Source organism: Nerophis lumbriciformis, linkage group LG06, assembly GCF_033978685.3.
Source record: "Nerophis lumbriciformis linkage group LG06, RoL_Nlum_v2.1, whole genome shotgun sequence".
Taxonomy (NCBI): domain Eukaryota; kingdom Metazoa; phylum Chordata; class Actinopteri; order Syngnathiformes; family Syngnathidae; genus Nerophis; species Nerophis lumbriciformis.
Genome location: NC_084553.2, coordinates 36,287,170 through 36,299,322, shown reverse-complemented (window position 1 = coordinate 36,299,322; position 12,153 = coordinate 36,287,170). Strand labels below are relative to the sequence as shown.

Sequence of the window (12,153 nt, the reverse complement as noted above, 5' to 3'; positions counted from 1 at the left end):
ACGAATACGATTGTTTTGATGTGTGTCCATGGGTGCAGACGCATCTGGTATCAGTGTGAGACGAGCGCGAGAGTGCGTGCGCGTGAGTGTGTGTGCGTGTTTGCAGCAGCAGTTCAGGGCTGCTCAAAGCATGCTGGGAAGCCTGTCACCGCAAATCAAGCAAGGGGAACTCACCCAAGTGCACAGAGGAGAGAAATCACCATCCCCCACTTTCTCTGTCTGTGTTCCTTTCTCCATTACTCCCTTGATCCCTCTTCTTCTCTCCCACGCTCATTTACACCACCACACTTGTACAGTACTTTTCCAGTTATAGCATAATTTAGCTTTGCGGTCAGGGAAATAAAGAGAGGTGACTCTGACTCTATCTGGATGTACCCCAAAGTATAGTAGAGCCACACCCAGTACCAGGTACAAGTCCTTCAGTCACTACGTTTCCATGCACTAAATTAGTTGATTTCTCGAATAGTTTTGTATTTTCACACCTTCGTGTGAAGTCGAAGTGTCCATGCACACTCTTAAATACGTCTATTGGTCATACGCCATGAGCCTCCCGTACACTGGGGGGCGCTTATTTAATTTTAGCGCGGATAACTGAATTACTTTTCCAGTTGACCTATGATGTCACACAAGGATTTGCGATGTAATATTGGAACAGATTACAAATGGTACGTCTCAAATGGCTATGCTGATTGCGATACAGACATGATGCTACTACCAAGAATATATCGGGTCGGATGTAAAGAAAGGCGGTGGAAGAGATTTTTCGAAGGAATTTTCGGACGAAAATCATGGAAACAAATGGTAAATGGGCTATACTTGTACAGAGCTTTTCTACCTTCAAGGTACTCAAAGCGCTTTGACTCTACACATTCACCCATTCATACACACACTGATGGCGGGAGCAACCATGCAAGGCCCTTACCACGACCCATCAGGAGCAAGGGTGAAGTGTCTTGCCCAAGCACACAAGTGACGTGACGAGAATGGCGGAAGCTTGGCTCGAACCTGGAACCCGCAAGTCCCTGGCACAATTGCTTTTACCATTCGAGCCACGCTGTCCCTAAAACAAAACTTTTGAATGTCTCAAAGTTCTTTTAAAAGGCTCTGTGGATTGATGGAAGGAGTTTTAAATCCGAAGGAAAAGACCATTCGTGTCCCGACTGATATCCAGTGGAAGGTTCTAGACTATTTTGCCAGTTGTACGGAAAGTTAATCAGTTGGCTTGCACAAATACAGCATGAAGAGGTTTGTGTACGCTTTATTATTTGCCTTTAATTTACCTGCTTCATTACCTTTCATCTCATTCGTAATTTTTTTGGGAGTCCGAATTAAACCAGCATTTTACATTTCCTTAGCTGCCTTCTAGGGGTTGTACGGTATACTGGTATTAGTATAATACCCCGATACTAATGAATAATTTTCGGTACGATACCGCCTCTGAAACGTACCGGTCCCGCACCTTCCCCCCCGCGCCCAGGTCGTCGTCACTTCGAGTCATTGCTGGTTTTACGAGCAGACGATCATGTTCGGTAGCGCACAATCACGGAGTACTTACAAACAGACACAGTGTGTAGACAGAAAAGGGAGAACAAACGCATTTTGGCTTAAAAACTAATGATAAAGATGAAGTTATAACAATGAAACGCCCACCGGAAGAGGTGCTTTAAAACATGGCTAGCTAGCTAGTGGCTAACGTCCATCCGCCGTCGGCAGTGTTTTAGCTACTTCTAAATCACTAATCCTCGCCTCCATGGCGACAAATTAAGTAAGTTTCTTACAAGTATCATCCCTGCAGGACGAGGAATAGCTAAACATGCTTCACTACACACCGTAGCTCACCGGCATCAAAATGTAAACAAACGCCATTGGTCGATCTACACCTGACATCCACCGTAATGATACCAAGTACAGGAGTGTATCTAGTCGATACTACTATGATTACGTCGATATTTTTTGGCATCACAACATCTTCTTTCGTTTTTTTTAAATTCATATTTTGTTTATAAACTCAGGAAATATGTCCCTGGACACATGAGGGCTTTGAATATGACCAATGTATGATCCTGTAACTACTTGGTATCGGATTGATACCCAAATGTGTGGTATCATCTGAAACTAATGTAAAGTATCAAACAGCAGGAGAATAAGTGATTATTACATTTTAACAGAAGTGTAGACAGAACATGTTAAAAGAGAAAGTAAGCAGATATTTACAGTAAATGAACAAGTAGATTAATAATTAATTTTCTACCACTTGTCCTTAATCATGTTGACAAAATAATAGAATGATGAATGACACAATATGTTACTGCATACGTCAGCAGACTAGTTAGGAGCCTTTGTTTGTTTACTTAATACTAAAAGACAAGTTGTCTAGTATGTCCACTATTTTATTTAAAGAGTAAATTGCAATAAGAAAAATATGTTTAATGTACCCTAAGATTCTCTGTTAAAATAAAGTTAATAATGCAATTTTTTTTTTGTGGTTCCCTTTATTTAGAAAAGTACCAAAAAGTACCGAAAGGTATCGAAATAATTTTTGTACCGGTACCAAAATATTGGTATCGGCACAACACTACTGCCTTTTCAAAAAAACCTCTGTTTCTGTTTTCTACCATCGAGGCACTTCAAAATGTTCCGTCCTTTTAATTTGTGAAGCAAATAAACAGTCTTCTCTTCATTACAATTGTTGCTGTTTTTATTGAATGGTATCTGCTTCCGGGTTATATCTCGCGCGTTGAGACTGGTGCATGCGCGATACAAAGGGTCCTCTAAGGCGGCACACACCCGCCCTCGAGAAAACTGTTTTCCCATCGCATGATACAGTTATGTAGTCCGACTTTTCAAAAATGTAACACAATTGGATTAAGGTGTTTCCATGGGTTTTAGGAGGCTTATTTAGAGCCGAACTATTTGAGAAATCAGATTCATTTAGTGCATGGACATGTACTGAATGGTGCACCTGTGTTCTACACAAATAGGAAAAGGCAAACAGAATAGTCGACAAAGAGTTTGGTTTGTACTTTTCTTTTGCCTGCGACGGTAAAATTTTAAAACTGAGGAACTTCAGTGTGCAGTACTTCACAACACACTGTACTCCCTGTCACATACAGAGATGATAGTGAATGGACCAGATGAAAAGTGCAATTTGGAATCAACTGGTGGATTCTTGATGGAACTGTTGTGTTAAAGTAAACACATGCTTGTATAACAATAAGAGACAGAAGTGCTCCTTTCAGACGTGCTTCCCAAATTTTAGGGAACCTCTAAAATTGTGCACAGTCCATTCGGGAATGTTTTGCAATCATTGTATTTGTTCATATTTCCAAATTTAATCCATACAACAGAGGTCTCCAACCCGTAGCTTGCAAGTTACCAGTAGCTTGCTACGCTTTTCCGAGTAGCTCACCAGAGGGTTCTAGAAATGTGACATGATATTATGCACAGTTATCTAACAAAGCTACTATACACTGGCCAAACGATCAAATGTTTTGAATGGCTCTTTTACTTAAGCAGTGAATTTTAATTCACAAAATAGGACGAGATAGTAATTGAGAATCCGTTCTCAAGGTTCACTTATAGCCATTCAAAAGTTGTTCATTCGCGTCACATCGCTCAACCACAAAGTAAACTCAAAGCAACAATGGCTAGCGAGAGAGATTTACGGAGTTACAACTTGTGTTTTCAGAAAGTAAGTACTTACAATGTCTTACTTCATCATCTTTGATGTAAAATAACATATATGTGAAGTGTACACTATCTTGCTATTGCAATTAATGAATGATTACCATGTCGACATGTGTGTGCGTGGTGTGTGCATTTGGGAACCTACTGGCAGGGCTTCTCCTGAAAATGTGGCTTCATCGCTAATTGTATGTATTTGTAAATTTTAGATATTGGTTTAACATCTTTGTTGAATGTTCCCCTTCTGTTTTTTATCAAATTTATTTGCAGACCTAAATCTTTGCTATCGCAAGTGAACAAAAGCTCAAATTCAACCCTTTCAAACAGAAGTATCGCAATATTCGATTGTGATAAAGTTATATGTGTTTATTACTTATCTTATTATCAGTGCACATGTGACATTTTATCAAAAAATGATTCTGCAAAATCTTAATTTTGACTGAGAATTATTGGGGCATGTCCTGACATGTCAACTAAGAATAATAAAACAAAATGTTTAAACACGTTTCATATGCTTAACTCTACAGGTGTTGAAAATGTCATTGTACTGTGTGCTGTGTGAATAATAAGATGTGACATATAACAACGTACCCACACCAGTTAATGACAGAATTATATTGTAATATATAATATAATAAATATTGAGCATCATTACACAGCATTCATGTTTTCACTTCATAATGTGAGATACACCAGAATAAAATGCACACTGAAATAGGTTTTAGTTATGTTTTAATACAACATGTGAGATGTGCATAGCAACTTGTTGTTAATGGTTTGACAAAACACGCTTATTCAGTTTGTTTGGGCTGAGATAAGCTATCAATATAAATGTTACAAAACACCCTTTAATGGAAACACCTACAAGTCTCAAATGTATTTTATTGAAATTTTTAGAATTAACGCTTTTAATTTGCGAAAAACTGCAATGGAAGCTAATGTAACGTTGGTGTAAAAAGAAGTTAACCAACATTAAAATCAATAAACTACTGATCAATAAACTAACTTCCGGTGTTTATTTTCTTGTCATGTTCGTCTTCTCTTTTTACATTTTACACGGGGTGTTGGCTTTCTTTTAAAATAAGTGTAAACATTTTTTTTTTTTTTTTTGGAAACTCCAGTCACTAGTGACTTTAGATGATCTAAGATCATGTGAGATTTACGTTTGGGTCTTTCATGATTCATTGGCAAGTTTGTGACCCAAGAGGTATTTTTCTCCCACAATGTTGGTTACATTCCGAATTTCACAACCCCAGGGTCGTTAATTTTTTTGAAGTTTCACTGTAATTGAGTGTTTTGCTTGCACATTCAGCACAAACAGCATCTATCCTCATTTACAGTATGTTTTCTCACAGGCCTGTTACACGTCCGGCAGGTGCCTCATCTCAACTGTCTTGCAAGTCAATTGCCTGACCACAAGGACTTGGCTTTTAAGCTCAAGAGGAAACAGTTCACCATTGAGGTATGTTGTAATTGTCCCTCAGCGCTGCAGTACTTTTTTTTTTATTTATCCAACTGATAAAATTGAATTTTTAATTGCATCCATCCCATCCATTTTCTACCGCTTATTCCCTTCTGGGTCGCGGGGGGTGCTGGAGCCTATCTCAGCTACAATCGGGCGGAAGGCGGGTACACCCTGGACAAGTCGCCACATCATCACAGGGCTTTTCAATTGCATGTTGGATTTAAAAAGAGAGACTATAATATTGTATTACACATGGAGTAAAGTTTGATTCAATTTGTAGAATAAAAAAAAAATCAACACTGTTTTATTTTTGTTTTGTTATTTTTAGTGATTTATAAATTGGGCTCCTGGGTTCGTGTTGCTGATCAATTTTGAATTTATTATTAGAGTTTATTTAATTATTTTTTTTAGTATCAAGTGGTTGTTGTCTGTCTATCTGTGTTGGCCCTGTGATGAGGTGGCGACCTGTCCAGGGTGCACCATGCCTTCTGCCCGAATGCAGCTGAGATAGGCTCCAGCACCCTCCGCGACCCCAAAAGGGACAAGCGGTAGAAAATGGATGGATGGATGGATGGATGTTTGTTTTTTTTCAAATCTGATGTAAACACATTTTAATGGTCAAACAGAAATACTACAGTCAAAAACACCACCAGGGACCTGAATCATTTGTATGATTTTTTTCACATTTTTGACTGTGATTTATTATTTTTAATATTTTCTGGCAGCATTCAGTGATAAAGAAGACTGTTTTTAGGAAACTAAAATATATGGATACTCTAAAACAGGCAGGTAGTTGTTTTAGATTTTATAGGTGACCTTAACTGTGCTGCTGTTTATTTATGTGTCGATGGGTATAAGTAAGACAAGTTCAGGTTTTTCTATCATAATTAAATCAAACAAATCAGATGTGCACAACGGAGACAGTAGTACTTTCCTCAAACAATCCAGCCCACTCTTTTGGGAGTGTTTTTAGACTTTGCCATTTTAATTTCACTATTCTCCTTGTTAGCTGTGATAAATCCAACCAAAACCAATCATAGTAAAAAGTAATTTAGTTTTAATTTTGCACTAATGGTAGCTTTTCAGAAAAGTATGATAATTGTTTCTGGTACAAATTACCATGCCCTAGCTTCGATATTTCATTTCAAACAAACCTCTCTGTTGTATTATTGTGACGAGTCGATTTTTGTCTGTGATTCCTTTATTTTGTGGTCATGTTTGTACTCTGTGTTGCGTGTTTTCCCTATGCTCCATGTATTCATATACTTTACTACCTTTATGTTTACAAAATCCATCAATCCATTTTCTACCGCTTGTCCCTTTCGGGGTCGCGGGGGGTGCTGGAGCATTTTTAAATCTAAAGTTGTTTTGAAATGTTAAAAGACTACACTTTAATTGAGCCCCTCACATTAACCAAGATCTGCTGGCCAGTCTTTTGACTAATATTGGGTGATAAAAAAGAAGGTGAAACTATTGATTGCACACAGTTGCAGGCACACGTACCCTAATTTAAAGATGCATGCAAAAGAGGGCAAACGATTTTCATCCCTATTGATTTAACTTACCCAGTCTCAGGAGCGCACATAATTTTGATATTCCTCACATTATGTTTATTAAACTCACTAAAACCAATCCGGTTATGCATGCTCGGCCATTCACTATATTTTTATTATATAATTGTATTATATATTTTTTTTTAAACAGCGTATTTCTTGGGTTGCACTATATAAGTGTAATAAATAATATACATTTGGCTGACGATAGAGCTTTTAATTCTATTGTTATATTGTGATAACGCATATTAATGACTAGGGATGATGTTCGAAACCGGTTCTCCCGGTTGTTCGATAAGAAAAGAACCGATTCCATGGACTCTAATCCCTTTTTGAGAACCTGTTCCCGTTATCGAGGCCACTATAGTAAAGAAAAAGAGTTGGTTCTTTATTCGAATCCCTGGGAACGAATCCCGTCCCACAGGAAATGCCCTGTGGGACATCACAGGAAATGACGTAACTCAGTCATTAGGCGGCACATACAGAAAGCAGCAAAAATAATGGACCGTAAAAACGCCTCAAGGCATGGCTTAATTTTACAAAATAATACGACGAGAAAACGGCAATATGCAATTATTGCCAGGCTTCGCTCTCATGTAAGAGGGGAAGTACAACAAGCATGTTGAAACATGTTCAGGCCGCACATAACCTGAATGTTCGAGAACCGTGGCGTGTCTTCGACACGTGGAGAAGCAGCGACAGAGATGACGAAGCACGCCCCTCTTCCTGTGCTTCAACCTACAGCCCCAGTTCCAGTGATAGTGTCGGTGAGTAACTAACGTTAACTGTTGCCGGTTCATTTCCATATTTGCTCACTTGTAGCCTTTAGGCTAAAATAAGGTTACCTCTTATGTCAACCAGGACTGCAGTAATGTTAGCTAGACTAACGTTACCTAAGCATAGTCAGTGGCTAACGGTAACGTTAACGTTAGCCTTTTTGTATGTGTCTGATAACGTTAACGGTATCTTGCAGCCTACACCACTCCACAGTTTGCAGGTCTGTCTAATAAACTATTGCTTTCTTTCTTTCTTCAGTTTATTTCGTACATGAACACACTTACAGCATAACACATCACAGTTTCATATCATTTCACTTTACATCATGTCCGAAAAGAAGTAGGAAGAAGTAAAGCTTATTTAATTCTACCCCTTTACCACTTCAGAGCGTTTACAAATATATAAATCATTTACTGACCTTTTTGTAATAAAATAACATCTGTGAATTAGTATATACAACAGTTTCGTAATATGTAATTAATTAATTCAGTCATTATCAATATACTGAGATGAAGAATATCTTATTTTCAATAAGGTTGAAAGTATTTCTCATAATTCTTCTTTGTACTTTGTAAGCACTATTAATTTGAACAACCTCTTAAAGTGGATCATATCAGTACAATGTTCAACTTCATTACTTAATCCATCCCATCATTTAATTCCACATATTAATGCTAAAGACTTAATAACAGACACCCTAGTCTTCACATTCAGCTAATTTCCCCCCTAATTCTATGCTGTGTCTGTCCCTCATTTTCCCTCCAGGACAAGGACGTGCAGTCATTCCTGGAGGAGGCCACACTGATGGACCCCAGAAGGTTTAGATACAGACTGGAGGAGGATGTCGTCAAACCTATCTGTGGGTCCAATCTAGTTCCACGCCAAGTGAACGTGTTTTTTCCACCGTTGGCGACACGATTAGCGAAGAGCGGGTCAGACTTGATCCTGAAAAAGCAGACATGCTAATTTTTTGGAAGAAGAATTGTTGATTGATGAATGTAGAGTTCTTAGTGTCATAGTGTGTGTAGTTAGTATGTTCCAATAGCAGCATAAGTGCACTTTTTGGAGAGCTGTATTATTTTCAGTTTTGTGCCCAAGGGACTGATTTTATTTAACACTATATTATTATTCATACACCTATAGTTATCACAGAGACAGGTTGTTTTTGTGTTACTGTATATATTTATTTTTCTGAAAAATCCCACTTAATGTACTTTGGGTAAAAACAGTCAATATTTATTTATTTTATTTTATTTTTTTAGGGGGGTTAAACAGTCAATATATATATTTTATTTTATTTTTTTCTCATAAAATAAAAGTGAGTGTTTGTTAAACCAAATATTGTGTGTTTTTTTCCATATACAACAACCTATCTGGATTCGATAAGAGAATCGATAAGGAATCAGTTCGATAAGATGAGAGGATTCGATAATGGGCTCGAACTCGATAATTTCTTATCAAACATCATCCCTATTGATGACACATTCTAGCTGTGTTACTCAAATTCGGAAATGACAAGACAACGGCCGCGTCCTCGATGCACTGTAGCAACCTCGCTAGCAAGCTAGTGCCTAATGTCCCTTTACAGTGCAAAACTGCTTCCAAGTCAGCAATCCTCATCTCCATTGGGGCAAATAAAGCAAGTTCCTCTAAGTACGATTATCTCTGGAGGAAGAGGAATAGGTAAACATGCTCTAATACACACCGTAGGAGGATGCATTAAGCCATGCTAACCGCTTAGCTAGAGCTCTTAAATATAAACAGGTGGGCAGATCGATACAAATATCGACAGTAACGATACCAAGTATAGTATCAATAGATGGTTAATACAACAGTAATTAGATCAATATTTTTATCATCACAAAATCTCTTGTCCTTTTTGTTTTTATTTACTATCTTTAGAAATAAATCCATGGACACAGGATAGCTTATGAGGGCCAATACCGCAAGATTTAAATCAGATCCAATAGTAGAATATAATTTATATATTTAATAGACATCGTTACACCACCATTCAATGTTTTTGTCTGATTATAATTGTGATTAAAAATGTATGAGCTTGAAAATGTTAAGTATCAGTATCAACATTGTTATGGCCAATCATGGCTCTGTAACTACTTGGGATTGGATCAAAACCCACATTTGTAGTATCACTCAAAGCTAATTTAAAGTAAACAAAAGATTAAGTGTTTAGTGCATTTACAGCAAAAAGTAACCAGCTATTAACAGTAAATTAGCAATTAGATTAATAATATTTTTTAGAAAATAAAACAATAGGAATAGAAGCAATATGTTACCACACACCAACAGCCCAATTAGGAGCTTTTGTAACCTGTTTTGAAATAGTTCTATTGTTATTTATTATTTTTATTGGTTCAACAAAAGGTTATCGCAGGAGGCTGCAATTTATATTGCTATATAGATTTTTATTTGTGTACAGAAAGAAGCGTCTTACATTTGTCAACAATGAAAACTGTACTTTAACCTACTGGTGGCGCCAAATGTATTCTCCTCAAGCAAGTCATTATCATTGTTGGAAAAACTGTCCAATAGTATGAGTGACATATCTTTAATATTCCACAATTCAACTTTTTTTCATAATACCCCTTTATTTCTCACAGCCGTTGTATTTTTTTTCTTTTCTGTGTGATCCTAATCCTTCTTCATATTGTTCTGATGCGGGCTGTGTTTAACTATATTTTTAGAATGTCAAAGGCCAACAGATAACTAACTAGCTGTGGGCCGTAATTGTCTCCCAGCTCGGACTTTAGATACCCCTGGCCTAAGTCATTTGGGCCTATCAGACTTTAGATACCCCTGGCCTAAGTCAGTTGGGCCTATCAGACTTTCAATACGCTTGGCCTAAGTCAATTGGAAGAGGCTCCAGCTACTCGTGTGACATTGAATCACATCAGTGATCTATAAAGTGTTAGTACTGTCAAATTTAAAAGGAACTACCAGTATACTGCCACAAAATAAGGACTGGAACATGCTAGAGTTCGTTTTTCATCCTAGCCAAATATTTTTGGCTAGGATGAATATATATAAATATTTTTTTTCAGCATGAGGTGCATGAATAGTAGTGGATACATTTCCTCTCGCTAGATTGTGTGCCCTTTCCATTTCTACATTTATTTTGATTTATTGTTTCTCATCCTCTTCTCTTCTTTCTTTTCCTGTCAGAGATTCATCCATTTTGCTACTGTCACATCATCATTCTCACTGAGAATAATCAATATCTCACTGAACTATTCTGGAGGCAAATTAAGGGCCCCTCCTCTTAGCTGAGGCCCTTGATTGGTCCTCATTACATTATCATTACCTTATCACACTCTCTGGTCCCAGGCTCTTAGTGAGTGCTATTGTTTCAGGCAGGAGGTAAGGAGGAAGAGAGAAATAGCAACCCCAGAAAACCTTTCCCATACCCTTACAATAAACGCATTCTCATTTTGTGCCAAATTGTTCTATCCATCCTTTCCTTTATCATGTCTACTTTGACCCTCTCCCCCAATGAATAGTCCTCTCCATTTTAGATTTATAAGGTCTGTAAAAGTCAAGGTGCTTAACCCCAATGTTCTATAAATTAGGCATCTCTAATAGCCAAGGCTTAGAGCAACTGTCTCTTTATTGACATCAGACCGACATGCTTAATTCAAAACAGGGGAGAGGCTTACATTTTGGCAGCAAATTCCTAAAAACAGCAGAAAAATCCTGTAGTATAGAAGATCTTTGACTGGCCCTTTTACAGCATATTCATAAAAACAGCAGAAAATTAATGTCACATAGAATATATTTTACTAGCTTTTTTGCAGTAAATTCCTAAAAACATTCTTGTCATTAGGGATAGGTATAATAGTTTCTATTTTTATAGGTAGTGGTACCAACTGAGTTCCGCCAGTACTACCGGGTAGCGATTCACTTAAACTCAAAATGGAATAATTTTTTGATGCCTTTGTTAAATAATAATAGTAATAATGGATTCGATTTTATATCGCGCTTTTCTATTATTAGATACTCAAAGCGCTCACAGAGAAGTGGAAACCCATCGTTCATTCACACCTGGTGGTGGTAAATTACATTTGTAGCTACAGCGGCCCTGGGGTAGACCGAAGGAAGCGAGGCTGCCAGTTTGCGCCTACGGCCCCTCCGACCACCACCTATCATTCATTCATCATTCATTCACCAGTGTGAGTGGCACCGGGGGCAAGGGTGAAGTGTCCTGCCCAAGGACACAACAGCAGCGATTTGGATGTCAAGAGGCGGGGAGCGAACCTGCAACCCTGAGGTTTCTGGCTCGGCCGCTCTACCCACTATGCCATACCGCCCGTGATGTCACATTTGTTGAATGTGACATCACGTACAACCGGCAATGGCGGGCAAATGGGTATATTTGTAGTGTACTGCCCCTAGGTAATGTTGCAATTTTACATATCTTATAGAAAGTGCTCAAAAGAAAGGCTCCACTTTTCAAAATGTGCTAGCAATTTATATCCAATTTACATTGGATATGCCATATGCATGCTGTTGATTAGCATTAGTGATTTTACATGTCAATTTTAACACTGAAATGTGTTCATCAAAACTACAGTTACAATTCATGTTACAATCAAACAGCTGAAGCTTGTGTACTAGGTACAGTTCTTACAGTATAAACACTTTGTAGGACTCAACAAA

The 12,153-nt window shown here is 37.9% G+C and overlaps 1 protein-coding gene across 1 annotated transcript in view; it reads left to right on the top strand.

Moving 5' to 3' along the window:
• The window catches only part of elp4 (elongator acetyltransferase complex subunit 4), a 155,796-nt gene that overhangs the window by 61,189 nt on the left and 82,454 nt on the right, over positions 1–12,153 (top strand). Inside the window, exon 9 of the mRNA XM_061964238.1 lies at positions 5,040–5,146. Coding sequence (XP_061820222.1) covers positions 5,040–5,146 — 107 coding nt within the window. The remainder of the gene's footprint in view (positions 1–5,039; positions 5,147–12,153) is intronic.